This window comes from Octodon degus, unplaced genomic scaffold (genome assembly GCF_000260255.1).
Source record: "Octodon degus isolate 3935 unplaced genomic scaffold, OctDeg1.0 scaffold00129, whole genome shotgun sequence".
In the NCBI taxonomy this organism is placed as follows: domain Eukaryota; kingdom Metazoa; phylum Chordata; class Mammalia; order Rodentia; family Octodontidae; genus Octodon; species Octodon degus.
Genome location: NW_004524705.1, coordinates 1534754 through 1556799, shown reverse-complemented (window position 1 = coordinate 1556799; position 22046 = coordinate 1534754). Strand labels below are relative to the sequence as shown.

Here is a 22046-nt window from a genome sequence, read left to right as displayed (position 1 = left end):
GGGGCTTTAGCAAGAAAATAAGTTTAGAGCATTTCTCATCTACATCCATGTGCTCTTCTTCTATCACGGTTCTGAAATGCCGTTCTTATGGCTCTTGAAGTCTTTTCCTGAGCAAAAGAAGCAGAAAGCGTGCAGGATGCAGCCTTGGCTGAGTGGTGGCAGTCAGTGACCCAGGAAACGAAAAGCATGTGGTGCGCTTCCTCTCACTGCGGAGGCCAAGGCCGCAGCCAGGGACGCAAACACAGAAGCACCTCGTGTCATGGGTCTAGAGGTCGAGGCCCAAGCACAGGGGTCGGCAGGATTATTTTTTCTGACAGTGTTAGTGGAATCTATTGCATGCATGCCTCCTAGCTCCCTGGTTTGCTCACAATCATGTGCCTGGCCTGTAGAATTGCTGCGTGCATTGCCCGTGCTCTTTCTCCGTTGCCTTGTGTGCCCTGTGAGTGTGTTCAATTTTTTCCATTTTTAAATGTGTGTGTGTGTGTGTGTGTGTGTGTGTGTGTGTGGTACCAGGTATCAAACTCAGTACCTTGTACTTGCCAGGCAAGCATCTATTCCACTGAGCTATCTCCCTGGCCCTTCCACTTTTTAAAAGATAGCAGCACTGGACTATAAAACAATCCTAGTTCATCCACACCTTAAATAATTACATCTGCAATGATTGCTCTTCCAAAATAAAGTCGCCTTCTGGGATAATGAGGGCGCTCTGGACCTGGGTGTCAGCCCACAGCGTCTTCTGGGAAGGTGGGCACAGCTCAGCCATAACAGAGCTGCTCTGGCAATGTCTGTGTCTGCCGCAACGGCTTCGCCCAGTGTGGTTACTTCCCACCAGTAGCCAAATGCTCAGGCCACAAAGCAGCCAAAGAAATTAAAGAGGAAAAACAGGAAAAAATACCGACAGTAAGCCTTGTCAGTAGAAGTTCTAACAAGACCCCGACTTGTCGGCTGGGAGCTCTGGACCTTCGCCCCCAGATGCCAGGGTGTGGCCTCCCTTTTGAGGAGCGCACATGTCCCCTTCGGGAGGAAATGGCTAAGGCCTGCTCTTTTGTAAGCCCAAACAGGGACAAAGGGTCCTTTTCTCCTTATTCTTCTATTTTTTGACACAGGCTGGAATTTTTAAAGAAAGGTTCCCTGAAAGCTAGGGGAAAAAATCCAATTAATTTGAAGGTACAGATTTCTTTCTGATTCTGAGGAAAATAAATTCTGGCCCAACTGGCTTGCTAGGCCTGAGCCCTTGGCCACCCCTCTGGTGGCTTTGCTCTCGCTCTGTGACATCCCCTCCCCCCAGGCGGCAGCTAGGGCTTGTCATCGCTTCTGCCATGGGTGCACACTTCCTGTTTCGTTGCTGCTGTTGCTGTTTGTCTTGCTTTTTCTAAATCTAGATGGTGATTATTTCAGTTATTTTTTTACTGGTTTCTGGGACAAAATACCCAACACCCAAAATTAAGGAAGGGAAGGTTCATTTAGCTCACAGTTTGTGGAGGTTCCAGTCTATACTCTGCGGGCTCCCAGGCAGAGTGGCACACGGCAGAGGGCAGCCGCTCCCGGCAGCAGAAAACAGCAAAGAGCTGTAAAGCGAAGGGCAGCCCTGCGGCCTCTAGCCAGCCTCTTTCCCCTCCTTACGTTACAAATCAGCGACCCGGGGCTGGGCTGGAGAACTCACACAGCCTCCACGCCTTCCTCTTGCGCGGGATGAGGATGTTTACAACTAAGATTCCTGGCTCTTGCTGAGCCACTTAACTAAACTCCTAAGCTTCTCAAGTTGACGCAGTGTGTCACCCAGTGCAATCTACACCTTGTCAACCTGGCAACAACATTCCTTAAACCAATTTCCAGGTTCATAGACAGGCTTATTAACATTTTACAACTTTAACACTGTATTGCATTAGAACCATGACATTTTGGCCCTGGGTACCCCCCAAATACTCCCGCACATCCCTTTATGCAAAAGGTATTTTAGTCCATCTCTAAGAGTTGTCAAAGTCCTAACAGCAGTGCTGAGAAGTCCAAGTACCAAGTCTTCTCCAAGATCCAAGGCAAACTCTCAACTGTGAGCCCCTGGACAAAAGAAAAGTTAAAGACATCTAACATTCAAAGGCACAAGATAAACACTGCCACTCCAAAAGGTGTACACATCAGGATACAAACCACTGGGACCAACACAAGTCCAAAATCCGGATGGGCAAGCATTAAGTCCTGTAGTTCCACGTGGAATATCTGATGCAGCCTGTAGTGAGTTGTGAGCTCCAAAAGCCTTACACGGCTCCACCCTGCGGCGCTCCTGCTGGTAGCTCCCTCGGCTTCTGTCTCAGGCCTGCTTTGCTCTCTCCTTGCAGCTCTCCTTAGATGATCCTCGTTTTTGGCTTTTTCAAACTTCTGGGGTTTCCACTGAGTAGGCTTCTCACTCACAGCTTCACACACTGCCCGCTCAGGGGCACACTGCCCGGCCTCCCAGGCCTTCTTCACAAATCTAGGTGGAAGCCTTCTGAACCTCAGAACGCCTGCATTCTGCATGCGCCTAAAACCAGGGCCACGTGGATGATGCCAGGGGCTGCTGCCAGCTGGAGCACTAGCCAGGCTCTCCTCTCTCTTGGCTGCGGGGTCGACTGCCTGGATTGCTGAGCACTCTGACCCTGATTCTGAGGAACAATTTCTCTAAGTAGGTGCCATTCTGCAATCTGGTGTGGCCGCCACCTCCTTTCCGGAACATGGGGCTCTGCAGCTTTCTCCTCAGTGCAAAGTCCCTCACCCTGGCCATTCTGAGGCTGCAAAGGGCGAGAGCCTGCCACCTCCTGTGTTGCCCTCGGGACCTCTTCTCTGCTCTCCTGGTCCTTCTCGGCAGTGGAGATCCTCTCAGCTCTGTCTTTGCATTTCACAGCTTCATTGGAGCTTCCTTTTGGCCAGACTCACAACATTTTCAATCATCTTGCTGGACTCTTTGCTCTTGATTTTTAACATAAATCTGGCTAAAATCCCCCAACAACAGCCATGTCACTGTCTCAATATTTGACTTCCTTCAGATTTTTTTTTTTTTTTTGGTAAGATTAACTAGTCCACTGTGTTTTAGTCTCAGGCAAGGTCTCTGGACAGAAGCAAAATGCAGATGAACTTGTTGCCAAGCCACATCGCAAATCCTCTTAGTCCAACAACCAATGCAGTGACTCAGTATTCTTATTTTTTACTTGTACAAACTGGACATCTCCTTCCAGAGCATCCATTTCATTTCTGTTCTTTGTCATAAATGAGGCCAGGAGTTATTTTCTGAGTATAAAAACATTACTGGGCTGGCCAAATAGCTCAGCAGATTAAAGCACCTCCATTCGATCTCCCGGCCTGCTGCACCAGCCCCCCACCCCGGGGCGTGCTGAGATGGAGATTGAGACTGGGTGTGGCGGTGCGCACCTGTAATCCCAGCTCTTGGGAGGCTGTAAACAGGCGGATCACTGTGAGTGTGATCTAGTAATGAGACCCTGAACACCCTGTAGACCTTCCCTAAAAAATACAAAATAAAAATTAAAACATCACTGCCTTCACCCTGAACCCAAAGCAAGCAGGAATGCTGCTGGTGTCACCCTGCCTCCAGGGAGTCTCTTACTCCTTGATGAAGTCTCTTCCCTCCTCTACAGGGCTGATGATGCAAGTCCGCCGCATAATAGTGGAGCACTTGTGTTAAGAAAGACAAGAAGGGGTTCTTTTTCTCTAGAATATGTTTTTAAAATTCGTTTCATTGAGATTGCACAATTTTAAAATCTACCCATTTTAATTACATATTTTGATAGGTGTGAACAAAGTTACATAGTTGAGTATCCACTATTATTGGAGACATAAACTATTCCCATCATAACCACATTTTCTCCATGCCCCTTGGGAACCCATTGGCACCCAGAGTCTCCAAGGCCTGACGCCCACTTGTCTACTTTAGATAACTCTGTTGTCCTCCTTTATTGGATTTTATGTAAAGAGAACGATGTGGTATGTAGTGGTTCCTAGTTTACCTCACTCAGCATGATTTTTTCATTCCTGTCACCATCTTTAGCATTATTCCCATTGTCCGATTTGTTTTAGGTTTAATTTGCCTTTCTTTTTTAGAGTCAGGGTAGAAGCCCAGCACATCCAGTAAGTTTTTCTGTTTTTTTTTTTTTTTAAGTTGGAACCTTTTCAACCCTTAATTTTTTTTCGGGGCTTTTTTTTGCTTTTTTCAGTTGGTTTCCTTTCCCTTCCTGACTTTTTCTTTGCCTTCGGGTTCTTTTGGTGTGTGCTGTTTGATTTCCAAATCTTTGGTGATGACTTTTGATAGGTTGCAGCCCAAGTACAAACTGCTAAATTATCATGACCCTGATTCAGCTGGCTGAATCCCAATACAAGAGCTCACCTTCCCAATGCCCACTTCCCCCTTCGTCCCTACCCCAGTCCTGGACTCCTTTCCTGCCCATACAAGGGAGAGCCCAGTCAGCTCCTTGCGTGTCACTGACCCCGCCGCACAAACTCCTCCCCTAGCAAGGCCAGTGAAGCCTCAGGCGTCCTGTCTCAGGTCAGAGGATCCCCTGCGCTCCTGCCACTGATCCTTTCCACGTTCTCCTCAATGGCAATAAAGGGTCCCCTCCTCACTTTCTTTCACTTCTGCTTGTCTGCCATGCCAGAAAAACCTAACAACCTTCGAAATACTGTAATGTTATTGGTTTCTAAACTAATTCTTTTGTAGGAAAAGACCATAACTCATGTAATTCCAATTTGTTAAGCTGATAGGCATTCATCTGCTGACATGGAGGCCTATCTGGGTAAGTGTTCTGTGTGTACCTAGAGAGCTTGTGTGTTCTGCTCCTGGCGAGCGAGGCACACCACAGGTGTCACGAGGCTATTGTGATTCAGCGCGATGGTAGGGTCATCCCTGTTCTTGGTTGTTTTATTTGTTCCCTCATGTTCTGAAAAGGAATGAGGTGTTCAGTGTACCTGTGGTCTTGTGTGCTTGTCTTTTCATCTCCAGTACTGTTTACTGAATATATTTCCAGGCTTTGCTATTGGATGCAAACACATTTCACATCGTTGGTTCTTCCTGATTACTCAACCCTGATGATGATTAACCACTTAGCCATGACTATGACATCAGCCTTTGTACCTCCACTTTTTGTTTTAAAATCTACTTTATCCAATAAGCAGCGGTACCAGCTTTCTGTCCATTTGTATTTGTGCAGTCTTTTCCCACCTCTCTTCCTCTCTTGCCCTCCTTTGTTTACATATTTCACATATTGTTTCTTAATGAACGTAGGTTTAGATGTTGTGTTCTCTCTGGTCTGACAGTCTGCCTTCTACCTGACATGGGATTACTCAGCTTTCTCATTCCTGGGGCCAAATACCTGCCCTCTGCCGCTCAAAGAGGCGAGGGTCATTTGGCTTACAGCCCTCGAGAACTCGTCCGTGGCCCGCTGGCTCCACGGCATGGTGGACGGTGCAGTGGGCCAGGGCTGCTCGAGGGTGGCCAGGAAGCATAGCGCAGGGGTCCGAGGCCAGAGAGGAAAGGGCCAGGAGCCAGATACAGTCCCCAAGCCATGCCTTCGGGACTCACCGCGCACAGCCGAGACTGCGCCTCACCGACCCCTGGGTACCTCTCGGCCCAGGCAAGTTGATGTCACTCGGTCTTTAAATTATTTTAACTTATCATGCCTATTGCCATGACATGGTTTAAAGCTGTCATCTAGTGTTTGTTTTCTATTTGTCCCGGTTTTTTTGTTCTTTTCTCTTATTTTTAAAATGAGTAATTTTTAGTAATCTATCTTATCTTCACACTGGTGTTTTAGCCACATGTTTTGATTTTTTTTTTAGTGTTTGTTTTTGGGTTTACAGAATGCATGCCCTTCCTTTGTGCTGTTGTCCTCGCAGCCTGCCCCTCCTCACACAGCGTCCGTCCCACAGCACACCGTTAATATTTTGCTTTACAGAGTCAGTTACCTTTTAAAGAGATCTGAAATGAGGGAAATATATTCTATCCCTTCCTCCGATCTGCCACTTGTAGCGCTTTTCGTGTCCTGTGTGCTCCAAGTCCCCTTGATGTCATTGCGCTCTGTCGGAAGAGGCCTTTAACATTTCTCATGCAGAAAACCTGGTGCTGAGTTGCTCCAGCTTTATCCGTGGGGAGGTGCCACCGTGTCCCTGTTGTGTTGGAAGATGGTTTCCCGGGTACAGAGTTCTGGCTTGACAGTGGTGCCCTCATACGGCCCTTTAAACTGCGTCTCCACCACCTCGGCGCCTGCGTAGTTTCCCCAGAGGTCTGTCGGTATGCTGACGCTTGCTCTTCACCCAAAGCATGTGTACATTTTAAAAATTTGGTTGCTCTGTATTCTTTGGCTGTGTATTTTCGGTAATTCCATTGTGATATAACTTATGATCACCTTCACAATTAATTCTGCTTGGGTTTTTTTAAGCTACTAGAACTATAGATCTATAGTTTTTAACAGATTGGGAATTTTATTCAGCTAACGTGTGTCTTCACACAGTTTTCTATGCCCTGTGCGCCGTATTCTTTTCTAGCTTAGAATTTTAGACCGTGGATTGGCGTCCCGCTCGTCACTGGCGCTGTTTATGGCTTTCTGCACCCCCTCTCCTTCCCTCTCCGTAGCAGCCGTCAGCTCCGTGGATCTTTATTTCCACAGCACCCTATCTGGTCACGCTCTTGTGGGGTATTTTCACTTCGGCTACGGTAGTTTTCAGTCCCATTCGAGTATCTTCTCCATTTGCGTTTCTCTCTTCGTTGTGCTCATATGAGTCAGGTTAGTGAGGCGCAGTCTCGGCTGTGCGCGGTGAGTCCCGAAGGCATGGCTTGGGGACTGTATCTGGCTCCTGGCCCTTTTCTCTCTGGCCTCGGACCCCTGCGCTATGCTTGCTGGCCACCCTCGAGCAGCCCTGGCCCACTGCACTGTGCAGTTTTATGAGTAAGTTGCGGGGCACAGCCACACCTGCTGCCTTAGGTCAGTGTGTTCTGCGGCCACGTGACACCACCAGTGGCCAGCGGCTGAGCAGAGGCTGTGGGATGCAAAGCGGAAGCACCTGCTGTCTGGCCTCGCCCTCCCCCTCCCACACGACGTGTGTTGGCTCAGGTATTCTCAGTCCCGTGAAGTACTTGGTGCTTTGATGTCCTTTTCTGGTCCTTCCATCATTTCTGTCACGATGTTCTGTTTCTGCTACGTGCACCTTATAATTTTCTTGTATTTAATCAATTTTAATGTGGTGATAAACACTGTGAATTGTGCCTTGTTCAGTGAGATTTTTGCTGTATTTCTACAAAATGAGTGCCAGACTTTTGGCAGCGGGCTGATACTGCTGCTAAGTTAGTTTGATCCCCAAAGGCCATTTTGACCTCTTTTAGTGAAGAGCTACAATAGTCTTTCTTGTAGGGTAATCTGGTCCCTTTTCTAGACTGGCATCTTTTGAGGTGTGTGTGTATGTATGCACATGTGTGTATACATGTGTGTGTGCATGTGTGTGTCACATGTTCAATGAGGTCAGGATGGAGAGAACTCAGGAGAGTCTCCAGTGGATATGAAGCTCACCTTGTTCACATTATTTACTTCTCAGAAGTTGCTCTTGTCTGAAGCCTGTTGAGGTCTTGCCTTGTGTGCATGCAGACTGGTTCCAGCCGCAGGCCTCGCAGAGACCAATAGACTCCTTCTGTCGAAGATCCCCTTCCTGTAGCTTCCCGCTCTCTGCTGTCTGCCCCGTGGCTGCCTTGGTCTGCCCCGTGGCTGCCTTGGTCGCCTTGGTTTCCAGCTTCTCCACTCAGCAGTGAGGGCTCCCTCCATGAGCTAGTCTGGGAGTCACCTTCGGGGAGAGCGGGCAGAGGCAGTGCTCCTTCCTCTCTGCCCTCCCTGGAGCACAGTCTTGCCACTCGCACGTCCCTGTGTGTGCAATGGCTGCTTGTGCTTTATCCACTTCTCCAGGTGTTTTTATGGGATGTCACTCCAGTCGTACTTGCACGGTACGGAGAAATTCGCCGGGCTTAGGCTTTGCTTGTTTGTACTCTTAGATATTTTATTTCACTTTCCATTTACTATTTCTCTGAATTGAAAGCTATGGAGCATGAGGGTGAGCTGGGAGGCTGGGAATAGATGGGCTAAATGTGGCTCACGTACCTCCAGTTATCTTAGACTCTATCCAGCAAGTACTCATTTGTGTTTTAAGGGCCCGCAAGTGAGTCATAGGTTGTTGCTTCCGTACTCGGTGTACCTGGTACAGAGGTGGAAACATGCCTGTCATCACTGATCGCACTGATGCCCCAAGGTGCCCGAGGTTGGCACCACTCCAGGAAGACAGTATCGCTTAAGTCCCAGAGACTCCATGTCCTGCGCAGAGCAGACCCAAGGGGAGGCGGGCGCCCGAGCCCTTCACGGGGCGGGGGCGGGGTCCAGCCCAGGGCACCTCAGAGCGCCTCAGCCGCTGTCTCACTGCTCCAGAGAAGCACAGTGAGGAAGCCCAGCAGCGTGTGACGTGAGTCCTGCCCGGGCCATCCCGGTGGTGGAAATCAGAAGATATGCAGGCAGACGCTTCCATACAGCTCAGTGCAGTCACGAGCACCTTGTCTTCAGCTGTGCGCTCTGCCAGTGGTGACCTGCCATCTGCCGCCATGCCCGGGTAGAAAAGCACAGACAGCTATAAAAGCATCGTGTGCATACACACGCACGCATACGAGCGTGTGTGTGTGTGTGTGTGTGTGTGTGCGTGTACAACAGGAAGAAGATCCACCTAAAAATTAATGATGTACGTTGTATGGGTGACTAAACTACGTGTAATATTTACTGTGAAGAACCAGATCCCACGGTTTTTTCACTCTAAGCGTATAAATTTTCTTTTGCCAGAAAAAAAGACATCTGTCTAATTGTGTACAACATTTTCAAAGAGCAGTATTGCTTAAAAGTAATTAAAGTGCTATTTCGGTTTTAAAAACAAAAGATAAGATTGATGAAGTACATTGCCAGATTTTGGACGCTCCACTGTTTGCCTCCTGCCAGCTGAAGGTTTGCTTCTCCCCTTTTCCTTTAGATCAGCATCAAAGTCATGGTTCAGGACACGCTCACCGGCACTGAGAAACTCGTTAGTGTCGCCTTCTCTACATTTGTGGCCAAACCAGTTGGAGATGAAAAGGTAAATCTTTTTCTCTTCGTGTAGGCCAGGGACGCAGGGAGAGCCGCGTCAGAATTGTTTCTTCTTGTTCTGAGGCTCGCTTTCTCCCAGTCGCTTACTTACCGGTATTCACTGTGAAGCTGTCTGTCTGCAGTAGCCTCGCAATACTGAGTACTAAGCTCCTCAGAGAAAAGAAGACGTGCTCAGTCCATGAAAGAGAAAAACATACACTTTTTAGTGGTACTGGCCACTGTCCTAAACTACATCGCAGCCCCTTTATATTTGTTCTGAAAGAGGGTCTTACTAATTTGCCTAACTGGAGGCCAGGTCTTAGGACCCTCCTGCCTCAGCCTCCCGTAACCCTCCAATTGCAGGTGTGCACCTCTGCAGCCAGCTGAAATATTTAGTTCTAAATGATCCAAAGGCCACATCAGTGTCTTGGAAATATTACTACTTTGGTTCTTTTCTTTTGTAGTTGTATAACTCAAAATTGAGTTAAAAAATGTTTTAAAAAGCAGGAGTAGTATAGCAAGTAGTTGTATGTTTTGTCCAGTCATTTTCTTATATCCCAAGGAAAATTGTTGTTGAGTTTAAAAATAAGCCTTGAGGGGCTGGGGATCTGGCTCAGCGGTAGAATGCTTGCCTAGCAAGCTGGAAGCCCTGGGTTCGGTCCTTGGCACCAAAATAATAATAATAATAATAAATAAAAATAAGGCTTGGGGCCTGGTGCGGGGGGCACCCCCTCTGAGCACCAGAGTCCCAGTGCACGAGCCTGGCCACCGGCAGCTGCAGACCACTGCGCGCCTGTAGGCTGCAAGGAAGGTGCCCTATCCGCGCCTGTGCAGGGCCTGGAGCCTGGGACCCGGCCCGCGCTCACTTGGAGCATTGTTTAAATATGATGCTTGCTTTGGAACGTAAATATCTTCCTCCAAGGGAGCTCTGAGCGTGCACGGTGGCTTCTCCACCTACGCCTGGAAGTGGCCCAAGCCCCTGCGTCCCTCTCCACATTTCTTCCACAGAACCTGGGCCAGGCGATGATTCCTGTGTGGCCCTGCAGGCCCTGGGTGCCAGCCACTCGTCCCCTGCGCACATGCGGACGCAGCCAGTGCCTGGAAGCCTGGCTGTCCTGCCCAAGTGCCCTCCACTTTGTGTCTGGGAACTCCATTGCTTCTTCCCAAACCACAGTCCCACCAGCTGCTTGCGTTTCTTGAAGCACAGCTACCAGGACATGCAAAGTTGGAAGAACAGAGATTGGAACAAAGGACACACCCGTAAAGACCCAGCTAAAGCATGAGCAACAGAAATGAATAGACACTTCTCAGGAGAATGACGCCTGCTGGGCCAGTAAACACATGAAGGAATGTCCAGCATCACTGGCCACCACAGAAAGGTAGCTTAAAACAGCACTGAGACCCCATCTGACCCTGGAAGGAATGACCAGGACTGGGGACACGGACAAAGCAGCCCAAGGTTCCTACAGTTTGTGCATGTCTGAGGCACCGGCTTAGGCCTCCCTGCACTCACTGTTTTCCCTGGAGTCTCCCCTGATCTCTAAACTCTGGAGAATGAGAGATTTGGGGTGGCTACAGAGTCTCACATCTGAAAGCAGGTGACAGGAGGGCATACATGGCATCTGACAGCATCAGATGGAGAGAGAGAGCCGTCCTCCCCTCAGCCCACATCCAAGCCTGTCCTTGCGCAGAGAGGAGCCTTCCAAGGGGCCTTCCGGGGAAGTCAGCACCTTTCGGTGTGGCCTGAACCGGTGGCTCAGACAGCCTCCTTGTAAAGCACATGCCTGCACTGCCTTCTTGCCTAGTCAGTGACGTTCTTGCTCAGCAGCTCTTCTGAGCAGTAGCAAGGCACTGTACAAAAAGGATAGTTTGCTTTGAACCAACAGGGCCACTGGCTTTCTGTGTAAAGTGAGTTTAGTCCAGAACAAAATTGGCTGTCATTCAGCACGTTCCTGACTGGGTTGGACCTGGGGTCCAGGGAGCATGGCCTGAAGCCACCTAGGGTGAGTCACTGGCTTATTTGATGCTTGTCTGGGCCAAGGGTCAGGCACAGGCCCAGGTGCCCTTTGCGCAGGTTCAGCTGGTTGCCATCTGGGGCAAAGGTGACCCCTTAGTACCTTAGCTCCAGAGGTCCAGGTTTCTAGAAGTCACTTAGAGCTTTGATTTGACATATCATCAGTCACTCTAGTAGACAGCGTTTTTATTGTATGATGAAACCCCCAATTGGGAGTATCTCTTGTGCGAGATAATTTCTCTAGATCCTCTCCATTTCCTCCCCTTTTGCAAAAGATAGGAAATATTCCTTGATAAAAATTTGGCACAGTCACCATCCCTGCCTACCTTCATCCAGCTGAAGAATTCATATCTTCTTGTCTGTTGAAAATTTTTCTAAATCAAGGAAAATAGAGGAAAACCTAGTTTTAATCCTCAGCACCACAAAAAAGAAAAATAAACAAGGATAATTATTGAAGTGCATCTTTAGTACATAAAAGAGGGACACTTGGACAAAGTAATCCTATGCTAACTTTCTTAAATTTAAAAATATTTGAAGGAAAATTTTAGCCAGTATATGTTCTATGAAAATACCCTTAGATGCATGAGTTACAAATTATGTAGTGTATAGTTTATTTTGTGAAATGTATAGTGTGCTTTTATAATTTAGCAAGGCGATGAAATGAGGGAAAGGAAGCAAGATAGATCATCTACAGGTACAAATTCTCTATGACGAATGTTATCTAAAACATATTAATATGTCTGTCTAAAACATACCAATAAAAATTTTTTTAAAACATTAGGAGACGAAAGACCAATGTTTTTCTTTCTCCAGATTCACTTAAAACCAGTCAGACTCCTGACTGAACAAGATCGTGTGGAACATGATCTGGCTTCTGAGCGAAGGAAAGTTCGACTGCAGCATGAAGACACCTTTCAGAGTTTGATGGAAGAAAACGGCAAGTTTGAAGGTCAGTCAGTGTTGTCCCGGGGTCCCCGGGTGCAAGCGAAGGGAATTTCACCTATACTTCGGCCCTAGGCTGCTGTGAACCCAGGGACTAGAGAAGACAGGGGCTCACCACGCTGACAGTGGTGGGACCCCAAAATCCTCCCTGCGCTGGAGAATGTCAGGGGCGGGGAGGCGACACAAGGACCAGACAGATAGCGGTCCTGCAAGTCAGCATTCAGATTCTGGGTGAGGGAAGCCTTCTGTGGTGGAAAAGAGGCCTTCCCAGAGTTCTGCTTCAGCGAATGAAACTGGTCAGGCTGATGGGGGCTCAAGGTCAAGGGCATTGTTTTCCAGTAATTCGGGGTCATGAGTCCAGACTTACCTGGACCACAGAGAGGCCATTACAGGAGACAAGTTGGTTCTAGGAGAAACGGGTGACTCCTGCCAGGCCTGTGCTGCTGGCACCTGGAATGCTATTTGCTTGCCTACCGTGGAAAGAGCAAGGCTCATTGCTAAGGTGTGTTAAGGCAATGAGGTCCGCATCGTTCTGCGACTGTGCTCAGAATAGCGAGTCACCCTGGTAAAGACAGCCGCAGCATGAACATGTTGCAGACGCATCCCTCACTCAAGCAATGAAATAGTGTTACTGTGGGGATGACTGAGGGCAGCCCAGACAGCCATGCATAAAAACCCAAACAGCAGCAAGCCCACATGGAGCCTGCTGAGCTCTCACTGGGAAGCCCGGGAAACAACTGAAGGGACAGACAGGATCTTCAGCCTGGGCCTAACAAGCAGCTCTCCCGGGTGGCAGCAGAGAATGCAAGCCTTGCTCTCCCATGGCTGGGCAAGAGTGTCCACACAAGCATGACTTTTTAAACCCCTGTTGTCCTTGTTGAGATGGCACTCCCTGCATTTGTAAGGAGAAAGTAGAAAGAGCCACTAGAAAACCAAGAAGACTTCATTAAACCTGGCCTGAAACAGAGCGGTCGCCATCCCTCTGAATAGAACCAAACTCTGTTGGTTGCATTTTCTTTTTGGAAATTTTCCTAACTTTCATGGCCCAGTGGTGGAGGAGACCGGCAAGCCAGCTTCGCTTGCAGACGCTGAGCCCAGACCTGGGCATTATGAAGGGCGGAGTGTGCAGGCTGCCCTGCCCCTCCCTGCCGCTCCCAAGAATCCATCTTGGTGGCCCCTGCTTTCTGCAGGCTGTGGCAGGTTGCTGCTGCTGAGGCGAGCTTCCGGAGCGGGAGGGCTGCACTCAGATGGACAGGACTGTGGGAAAGCTGACCCCAGACTCACACTGGGAGAAGAAAAGAGGGAAACACCGAGGGCAGCTTTTTAAGGACTTTCAGGGACCATGTTTCTTTCTGCTTTGGGTCATTGTTTGAAAGTATGGCATGCTGGGGAAACTTAAAGTGTGAAGCATTTAATCACAATGTGTCAGGAAAAATCCAGAACTGCAAGGAAAACGTTCCATGCCGAGGAGTTTGGAAGATGACCCGGGTAATGCTGTGGGGCTGGCTGGAACATTTCCAATCAACAGCCCAGACTCAGATTTGAGTTCAGTTTACATACAGTTCGCAAGCAGGAAGTACAAAGCTGGTAGCTGGCTATTACAGGATTTGTACGGATGCCAGGAGTCGAGGCCTGTGTGCCGGGCAGATTTGTTCTAAGCAGGTTTCCTAAAGGGAATTGTTTATCGTTAGTGGCGGAGGAGCTGGAGCGGAGCAGGTAGAGTGGAATCCATCCGAGACTGGGACGGTCTGTTCTGGGCGTGAAGTATAAAGTCCTTGAAGCAAGCTGCACTATAAACTAGATAGATTCAGAGTTTAAGCAGGAAAACACAAACACTGCAGCAGCTGCACGTGACCAGGGTGACAGAGCCGGCTATCTGGGAGAGGCAGCTGGACAGAGACAGTCCAGGTGAACTGAGCTTAGCCATCCAATTAGGTGGCGAGCAGGGCAAGCACAGCCTGTCTCAGCATCGCCACAGGCTGCTGATTGACTTTTGATTTCTACTATAACGTCTTTGCAAACTGGCCCTTACAACTGTTTTTCAGTAAGGAATCGGACGCCTAAGCGTCTCCTCCTGTGCATTTCTTCCACGCCCGCACAATGAAAAGGAGAGGCCGAAAGGCTTCCGCTCGGGCAGAGGCCCTGACCTGCAGTGGGGAGACGGCTGCAGCGCTGTCCACGCAGGCCGACGACGCAACTCTAATGCATGCAAAGTACAGATGTCAGGCCTGCCCCCCAAAGCCTGCAGAAGCCTCAGGTCTGCTCGCTGTGCAAGCCCAGCCAGAGCCGGGCTGCGCTCTGAACCCTGAGGCTAGCTGTGTTCCTGGCCTGCTCCAGCCGTGGCTGACATGTGCACTCCGCCCCCAGCCCAGCCCCCGCCTTCTCTCGTCCCTGAGCGCGCTAGAGGTGCTCCTAGCGAGTAGCTGTTCCCCAGCCACTCCCCGAGAGGGAGATGCTGCCTTGCATTTGAGGCTTTACAGTACCTCATATTTTTTCAATTTTTAAAATGTCACAATTATTTTTAAATAGATAGTACATGTATAGGGTGAAAAATTCAAGAGGTATGAGGAGGAATACAGTTAAAAAGCAAAGCTTTCTACCATCTGTGTGCCACAGCTTGCAGCCACTGATAGTGCTCTCTCCTTCTGTCTCTACCTCTCTGTCTCTCTGTCTCTCTGTCTCTCTGTCTCTCTGTCTCTCTCTCTCTCTCTCACACACACACACACACACATTGATAAGATAACAAATAGTTATATACCTGATGTTTTTAATTTAACAATACATTTTAGAGATAGCTTGTAATGATTTATTTTGAGCAAAAATCTGTAATATTTGGGTAAATAATATTAGGCTGAAAAAATCTCAACCAATGCTACTTAGGGTGCCATCTAATAAAATCAGTCTTTTAAAAGACTGACTGGTGAGCCTGACTTGGTGGCACACCTGTAACCCCACCTGTATAGGAGACTGAGGCAGGAAGATCCCGTTTAAAGCCAGTGTGGGCAGGTTACAGATTCTGTGTCTCACAGTAAAAATAAATCAAACTCTGAAGAAGTAGTTCAACACTTCCTGGGTTCAGTCCTTAGAAACAGAAGGAGAAAAAGAAGGAAAAGGAAAGAGGAGGAGAGGAGAAGGGGAAAGGGAGGGAGAGATTTTGAAATCTTTCTGAAATCTCTTTGGGAAGCTGTTTAGTTTTGATTACAGCAATGTGGTAGCCTCCAAGTCTGGCAAAACTATGATTTCCATATGGATTTTGCAAATCCATCTCAGCAGTCAGAAAAATGGTGCTGTTAGAAGTGGCTCGAAAGGACACACACGTGAGGCGAAGGACTCTGGGCTGGCATGAGTCTGGAGCACTGCGGGGCCAGACACTTGGGTCTGTGGGCCGCACCAGGACTGAGTCGAGGCTTCTCCCTGCAAGGGCTCTAGCGGGGCCGGGCTGCTCCGCTGGCGCAGCTCTGGGGTTGGGGCCCGTGTGAGCTGGGGAGCAGAGTAGAGCAGGGCAGACCCCACTTCCAGGCTTCGGGGGATGGTGACGGAGCAGCACGCACCCTGAGAGTCCCCACTGCTGAGGTCCGGGCAGGAGGACCCCAGGCAAAGACTACAGGGCCCTGGGGTGGCCCACAACGGTGGTATGATTGACCACGCAAGGAACTAGAAGTAGACTATCACCAGGAGGTAAAAAACAAGAGAGTATCAAAGTGTGGTCCATGGACAGGAAGACAACCTAGAGCCTTGGGCAGGGAATTTCTGTGAAAGACAGTAATTAAAATTCTAAATTTAGTGACTGAAATATTAAATATCATGGCATACTGGATATTTTAACATTTATCTGTTTACTTTTGTTTTCTGGTACTGGCATTAAACCCAGGGCCCTTGCGCTGAGCTACACCCCCAGCCCTTTTATATTTTGCATTTATTTGGGACGAGGTCCAGCTAAATTGCCTAGGCTGGGCTCAGAGTTGTAACCCTGCTGCCTCAGCCTCACAGAATGCTGCATTGCAGACCTGAGCCACCAGGCCTGCCTCACGCACGACACCTGAGGGAATCACCCAAGATAGAGCCAGCGGGTACAGAAATGGGAAACGGCCGGAGAGGCAGCAGACCCACGCAGGACGCGAGATGCCCAGCACACCCAGCTGAGCGGGAGGAGCGACCCTGGAAGTTGTGACACAGAGGCAGCTCACGGAGAGATGACAAGAGGCCGCTCTGTATGGAAGAGAGGACGCGGCACCTCATTCACGACCGTGAGATGCAGACTATAAGCAAACCAAACACCATTTAACACTCGCTACACTGGGAAGCAGCAAGTGTCTGGTTACACTCTGTGAGCAGGACCAGGGCAGAGTGGGCACTCCCATGAGCAGCCCTCAGCAGTGCACGCAGCTACCCCGTGAGAGGGGCGCCGGTCGTGCGAGGTGAATCACGCCGCGGGGCGCAGCTGCCGTCCTGCATTCACTTCACAAGTACGACTGGCCAGCCGTATTGAGGTCTCCATATTGCAGTGGAATGTGCACAATCTCTCCTGCAAACAGCTCAGGACTAGGGGTCAGATAATATGAGATTGCACAGCTGAGCAGGAGCCTGCAGGGGAAGGTGCAGCTCTTAGGGTGCACTGTGGCAGGCCAGTAGGGCAGAACCGAGGTAAAGAAGAAGGGCAGTGGTGGCTGGGAAGGGACAGAGGTGTACAGTGTCCGGATGGCCATGTACCGTGCGTGTCCCAGTGGCAAAGGCAGTGTTTCGTGAGAGCAACCCAGGCAAGCCTGGATAGCTGGAGCGCAGGGAGACAGAGCAGGAGAGACCGTGGGACAGGAGCAGGGTGGCGCCCCCGTCCATCCAGATGTGGTGGGGAGGGAGCCACAGGCGGGGCCCATTGGGTTACCAGAGGCCACGGGAGGGATCTAGGCTTCCCACAGGAACCTCAGGCCACTGATGTTCTACAGAACCTTGTATTCACTGCTGTGGCAAGGTTGTTGGTTTTGACCTCTGGCCTGTGACTGGGATGGGGTGGGAAGAACCAGAAAGGATCTGAGATCCAGGTGTTGGGCTCTTCCAGGATCAAGAAAGTGCTGTCTTTTATCACAATGAGGAAATTAGCAACTGTGTTAATGCATGTTTTAAGGAAGCAACTCAATGGAACAAAAGGGAAAAAAGAATTAAAAGGCCACCCATTAATTACGAATTGAACAACTCCGTGAGAAGTGGGGTTAAAGGTCACCGTGGCCACACTTCCTGGTCTCCAGGTGGCACTGACTTGGGACCGGCCGTTATCCCCTGCTCCTGGCACACGGACGGTGCTCACGCAGGCTGCCACTCAGCTCTGCCTGTGGCTTCAGGCCCAGATGGGCCCCAGATTTCCACCCTCTCCCCAGTGGTGACTCATGGGTGATGCAGGAAGCAGCTGAGGACCTGTTACTGCCCTGCACAGAGCAGGATCTCTCAGTTGCTCAGAGGGAAAACCAGTGTGGCGGCAAATGAGCAGACCTGGTTCAGAAGACGGGGACTTGGGGTAGAGGGGCGGGCGTCTTCTCCTCTGAAACTGTGTCCATCGCGGGCACACCGGTCCCCGGGGTCCCTTCATCTTCAGTAGCTATAGTGAAGCATAACCGGACACAGCTAGCAGCCTAAGTGTACTGCACACAACTCAAGAAGCGTGACTAAGTGTACACACGTGGGCTCATCACCCAGCATTCCCGCCCTGCACTGCCCTGCCTGGACCTTCCCCACCAACACCACCACCTCTATGAACTCACTTGGACATTGTGCAAGAGACTAAAGCTAGAAGTTCCATGGTGCCCAGCTACTCCTCTTCTAGGCTTCTTCCTGAAGGAGCTGCATACACTGGATTAAGTGATCCACGCACACCATGTTTATAGCAGCACTACTACCGTAGCTAAGCCTTGAACGTGGCCTTTGTGTTCCATTCCGTGGACCACTAGCAACTGACAAATCCTGGACTCTGTGCAGGGCAGTAACAGGTCCTCAGATGAATGGGCCAAGAAAAGGGTTTTCACACAGCGCAGCATTGCTCTGCCATAAAGAAGGATAACCTGGGGTCGTCTGTGGGGACATGGGTGCATATGAGACCACAGTGCTAAACGAAATAAATCAGACACGGCGCAAATATCACGTGGTTTCTCTTATGTGAGAAACACAAAGCATAAACACAAGAGCTAAAGACAGCACAGAGGGTAGGAAACATAGAGATGGGCCTGTCAAGGGAAGAGGACCACGGCAAGGGTGAAGGTGCGTCCTGCACGCGTGCTGACTGCCCGCGGAGGAGGGCGGCTCCGGGAACCACTACCAAGGAAAGCCCTGGGCTGAAGCGAGCCGGCCTCTGCTCCAGTGGGCTGGGCAGGGGCAGGATCTGGGCAGTGTTTCCTGTGCTGAGTACCAGGACTGTCCTCTGTCCTGCAGGCACCCTGGGGAGCCCCTCGCCTCGTGGTCAGAGCTTGCTGACGACCCTGATCTTCCTGGCACTTGGCTTGAGCTTGCCGTGGGGCGGGGAAGCCACCAGGTCACACAGGCCGCTCTCCAATACTGATGTTGTCCCCCCACAGATCCCGTGTGTGACAAGGAGGAAGGGACCGAAACCAGTGCCACTGCGGTACAGAGCATTGAGCTGGTGCTGCCGCCCCACGCGAACCACCATGGAAACACGTTCGGGGGGCAGATCATGGCATGGATGGAGACAGTGGCCACCATCGCTGCGAGGTTGCTGTCTTTGGCCGGGGATTTGGGAACAGTGGGGTGGAGGACTGCAAAGGGACGGGATGCAGGCATTGGTCTTCCAAGGACCGAGGAGAAAACAGAGAAGGGTGTTGCCATTTATCAAAAAAAGGCAACGATCAACCATTGCCTACTTACCTCAGGTTCTTCTTTCCTTTCCTGCAAAGGCAACTGTCTAATCCCTTGCTTCAGCAGTAAAATCAAAGCAACAGCATTAAGATTTTATTCTAGAGGCTGGGGAAATGACTCAGTAGAATAAGAGCTTGCCTGACAAGTGCAAGGGCCTGAGCTCAATACCGAGTTCCACAAAAAAAAAAAAAAAAAAAAAAAAAAATGTAGTCTGGAAATAAGGTTAAAACCGGAGTCTTCAGATGGATATTCATTGAAGAGAAGGTTAAAGATGCCAATTTTAATAAATTTGTTTGAACTATCAAAAAAAAGATTGGCCTTTTTGGTGCTGGCTAAAATCATTATAGCCAAAGAACTGGCTGAAGAAGGACAGAGAGAGGGAGCACTTAGAAAAACACTTAAAACTCCTTCAATTCCAAGAAGGTCATTTTATTCATAATGGAGCAGTTTAAGGAGCAAGAATGTTATGGGAATGCACAGGAACAGGACTGCCCTCCTGACAATTTTTTTCATTACTGAAAATTAAAGTTTTATCTTCCCCAGACTAAAAAAATTATATTATTGCTATGTGCCTAGTTATGGCTATTATTAGAAGCCCATAGTTATCCTTTTCATGAGCTATGCACAGGGAAGAGAGCCTGTTTTGACAACAAGATTGTCACCCTTAAGGGCAGCAGTGCGTTTGACCCTGAACATGCTGTGTTGCAGAGACTTAGCTACACCCAAGGTTGCGGGGTCGGTTCCCTCCCACTCCAGGGCACCTGCCTGATGCAGCAGGTTTAACACGCGCCAAGGCATGGCATTTCAGAGCCTAACTATTCTTTCTCATGACTTCAAACCCCCACACACAAAATCATGACATGCATGTCTTGTAGTCTTCTGGGCGTGGCTCGGCCATCCAGGTGCTTTTTACACGGGGAGAAAAGTTGTCCTTTTGCCCTTCAGGGGACTCCAGGAAGCTGGGCTGGGCAGAGTGAGTGGCATCCCCTGGCAGCTGCCACTTCCTGGCACTTGCTGTCAGATGAGCAGAGCCCCCACTCTGGAGCCAAGACAAGTGGGGAGTCCTAGCCTCTCAGCAAAGGCCCCACCACAGGGAAATGGTGTTTCCCACACCGCTGTAGCCGTCCACACAGCCAATCTCAGAAAGCACAGCCCAATGGCTTATTTCACTTGAGTTATAAGAGTCTGGGCAGAGGGCCTAGCCATACAGATCAGCGGACTAAAGCGTCTGCTTAGGCCATGCCAGCCCCGCCCCCGGGACGTACTGAGACAGTGATTGAGACCGGGTGTGGTGGTGCACACTTGTAATCCGTGTTTGGGAGGCTGAAAACAAGAGGATCACTATGAGTCCGATCTGTGTAGTGAGACAGGACCTGTACTAAATACATTAAAAAAAAAAAAAAAGAGCCTGAGCAGGATGTGGTGGTGCACACCTGCAATTCCAGCACTCAGGAGCCAGAGGCTGGAAGAACCACACCAGCATGGGCCACAGTGAGTGCAAGGCCCCTCAAACGATGGAGCAAGACCCTGTCCCAAAACCAAAAGAGGACCCTGGTCGCAGGGCGGCTGCTCCCTGCTCAGTAAGTGGGACAGTTTGTGAGAACGTGGTAGAGAGTGACTGTTTCCCTCTCCCTCCTGTGTTCCCAGCCGCCTGTGCCGAGGACACCCCTTCCTCAAGTCTGTGGACATGTTCAAGTTCCGGGGCGCCTCCACCGTCGGGGACCGGCTGGTCTTCAGGGCCATCGTCAACAACACATTCCAGACCTGGTAAAGGGTGCTCTCAGGCTGCTTTGTGCAAACTCAGCCTTGCACGGGTACAGCTTTGCATTTTTATTTCAGCCTAGAGCTGAATGCAGACACTCCTTTGCTTTTCAGCTCTCTCTGGGGCCGAGCTGCGGGGCTCAGGGGCTCACTTCTTCGCGGGGTGCCAGCCGCAGTGCAGCCTCACTCCCTCTCATCTTTCCTCCACCTCACCCCGCTTTCCTTTTGCAAAGGGTCTGTCTCCCTGTGCCCTCATATTTGTCTTTCACTTTGCTCTTTACACACTGAATTTCTCTTATGACAGAAACCCAGTGATGTCCGAGCTTGTGTGTCACTCGACATCATTGTCCCACAATGCTTGCTGCCCTACAAATGGCTCCAGTGTGTCCTTCTTTGTGGCAGTGAACACCTTCCTTCTGGTTTGTGAAGTATCACTCACTTCTCAGAGTTGTGGCCACACATTCAAGCCCCTGCTCTGCTCAGGGCCTCTCCACACTCAGTGAATTGGGGTCATTGGACTTTTGTCCTGGAAGGGTGGGGGCTGGTGCCAGTGGCCCAGGACGATTCTGGCCTGTGCCTGTCATCCTGGCCTAACTGTCAGTTCTTCCTTGCTGTCCCTCATTCCCGTGGCCACATGGTCAACTGGCTTATCTTGGGCCTGTTTATGTACAGCGCAAGGTCAAACTGCTTCCTGGTTACTGTATTAGTCAGGATACTTGATGAAAGCCAGTATGATTTTTTGTAATGTACAAACAAAATGAGTATCTTTGCTTCCCATTTTAACTTTAGCATTTGATTCTTTGAAATTATAAAACTATTATTTTCAGAGAAGATAATTTGACCATTGCAATTTAACTTCTCTGCCCACTACCCAAACATGGGTTGTGCTCAGGCCCTCCACGGGACGTTCAGATCAACACCTTGCCTTGAGCGAGTCCTCCCTGCTCTGAGCACACTCTTCCCAGCATCCTTGCTACTTTCTGCAGCAGCTCTGGAGTCTTCTTTCCTGAGTGTCTTTTCCAGGTGTGAGCCAACATGTGGTACGTGCTGCTGCCGCCAAGCGCCTCCCAGTGGAGAGGCAGCTCATAAAAACCCGTGCTGTGTCCTGTTCTTTCACCTCATTCTCTGAACCTGTGTAACTTCTGGCTTTTCCTCAAAGTCAAAATGACCAGGAAAGGTCAATGTTTTAGGGCTGGTGAGATAGCTCAGTGAACTAAACACCTGCTTAGGCAAGCCCAGGGACCAATCAATCCCCTGTACCACAGGCCTTCACGGCCTTGCCCCCGCACACTGAACCAGCGACAGAGCGTGGACATGGTGGCACATGCCTGTAATCCAGGCAACGGGGA

General features: G+C 49.8%; 1 protein-coding gene across 1 annotated transcript in view; it reads left to right on the top strand.

The window, feature by feature from the left end:
* Acot12 (acyl-CoA thioesterase 12) overlaps positions 1-22046 on the top strand; it is a 44423-nt gene that overhangs the window by 9404 nt on the left and 12973 nt on the right. The window contains exons 4-7 of the mRNA XM_012516846.2: positions 9031-9132; positions 11950-12085; positions 18639-18792; positions 20584-20703. Of these exons, the coding sequence (XP_012372300.1) occupies positions 9031-9132; positions 11950-12085; positions 18639-18792; positions 20584-20703 (512 nt within the window). The remainder of the gene's footprint in view (positions 1-9030; positions 9133-11949; positions 12086-18638; positions 18793-20583; positions 20704-22046) is intronic.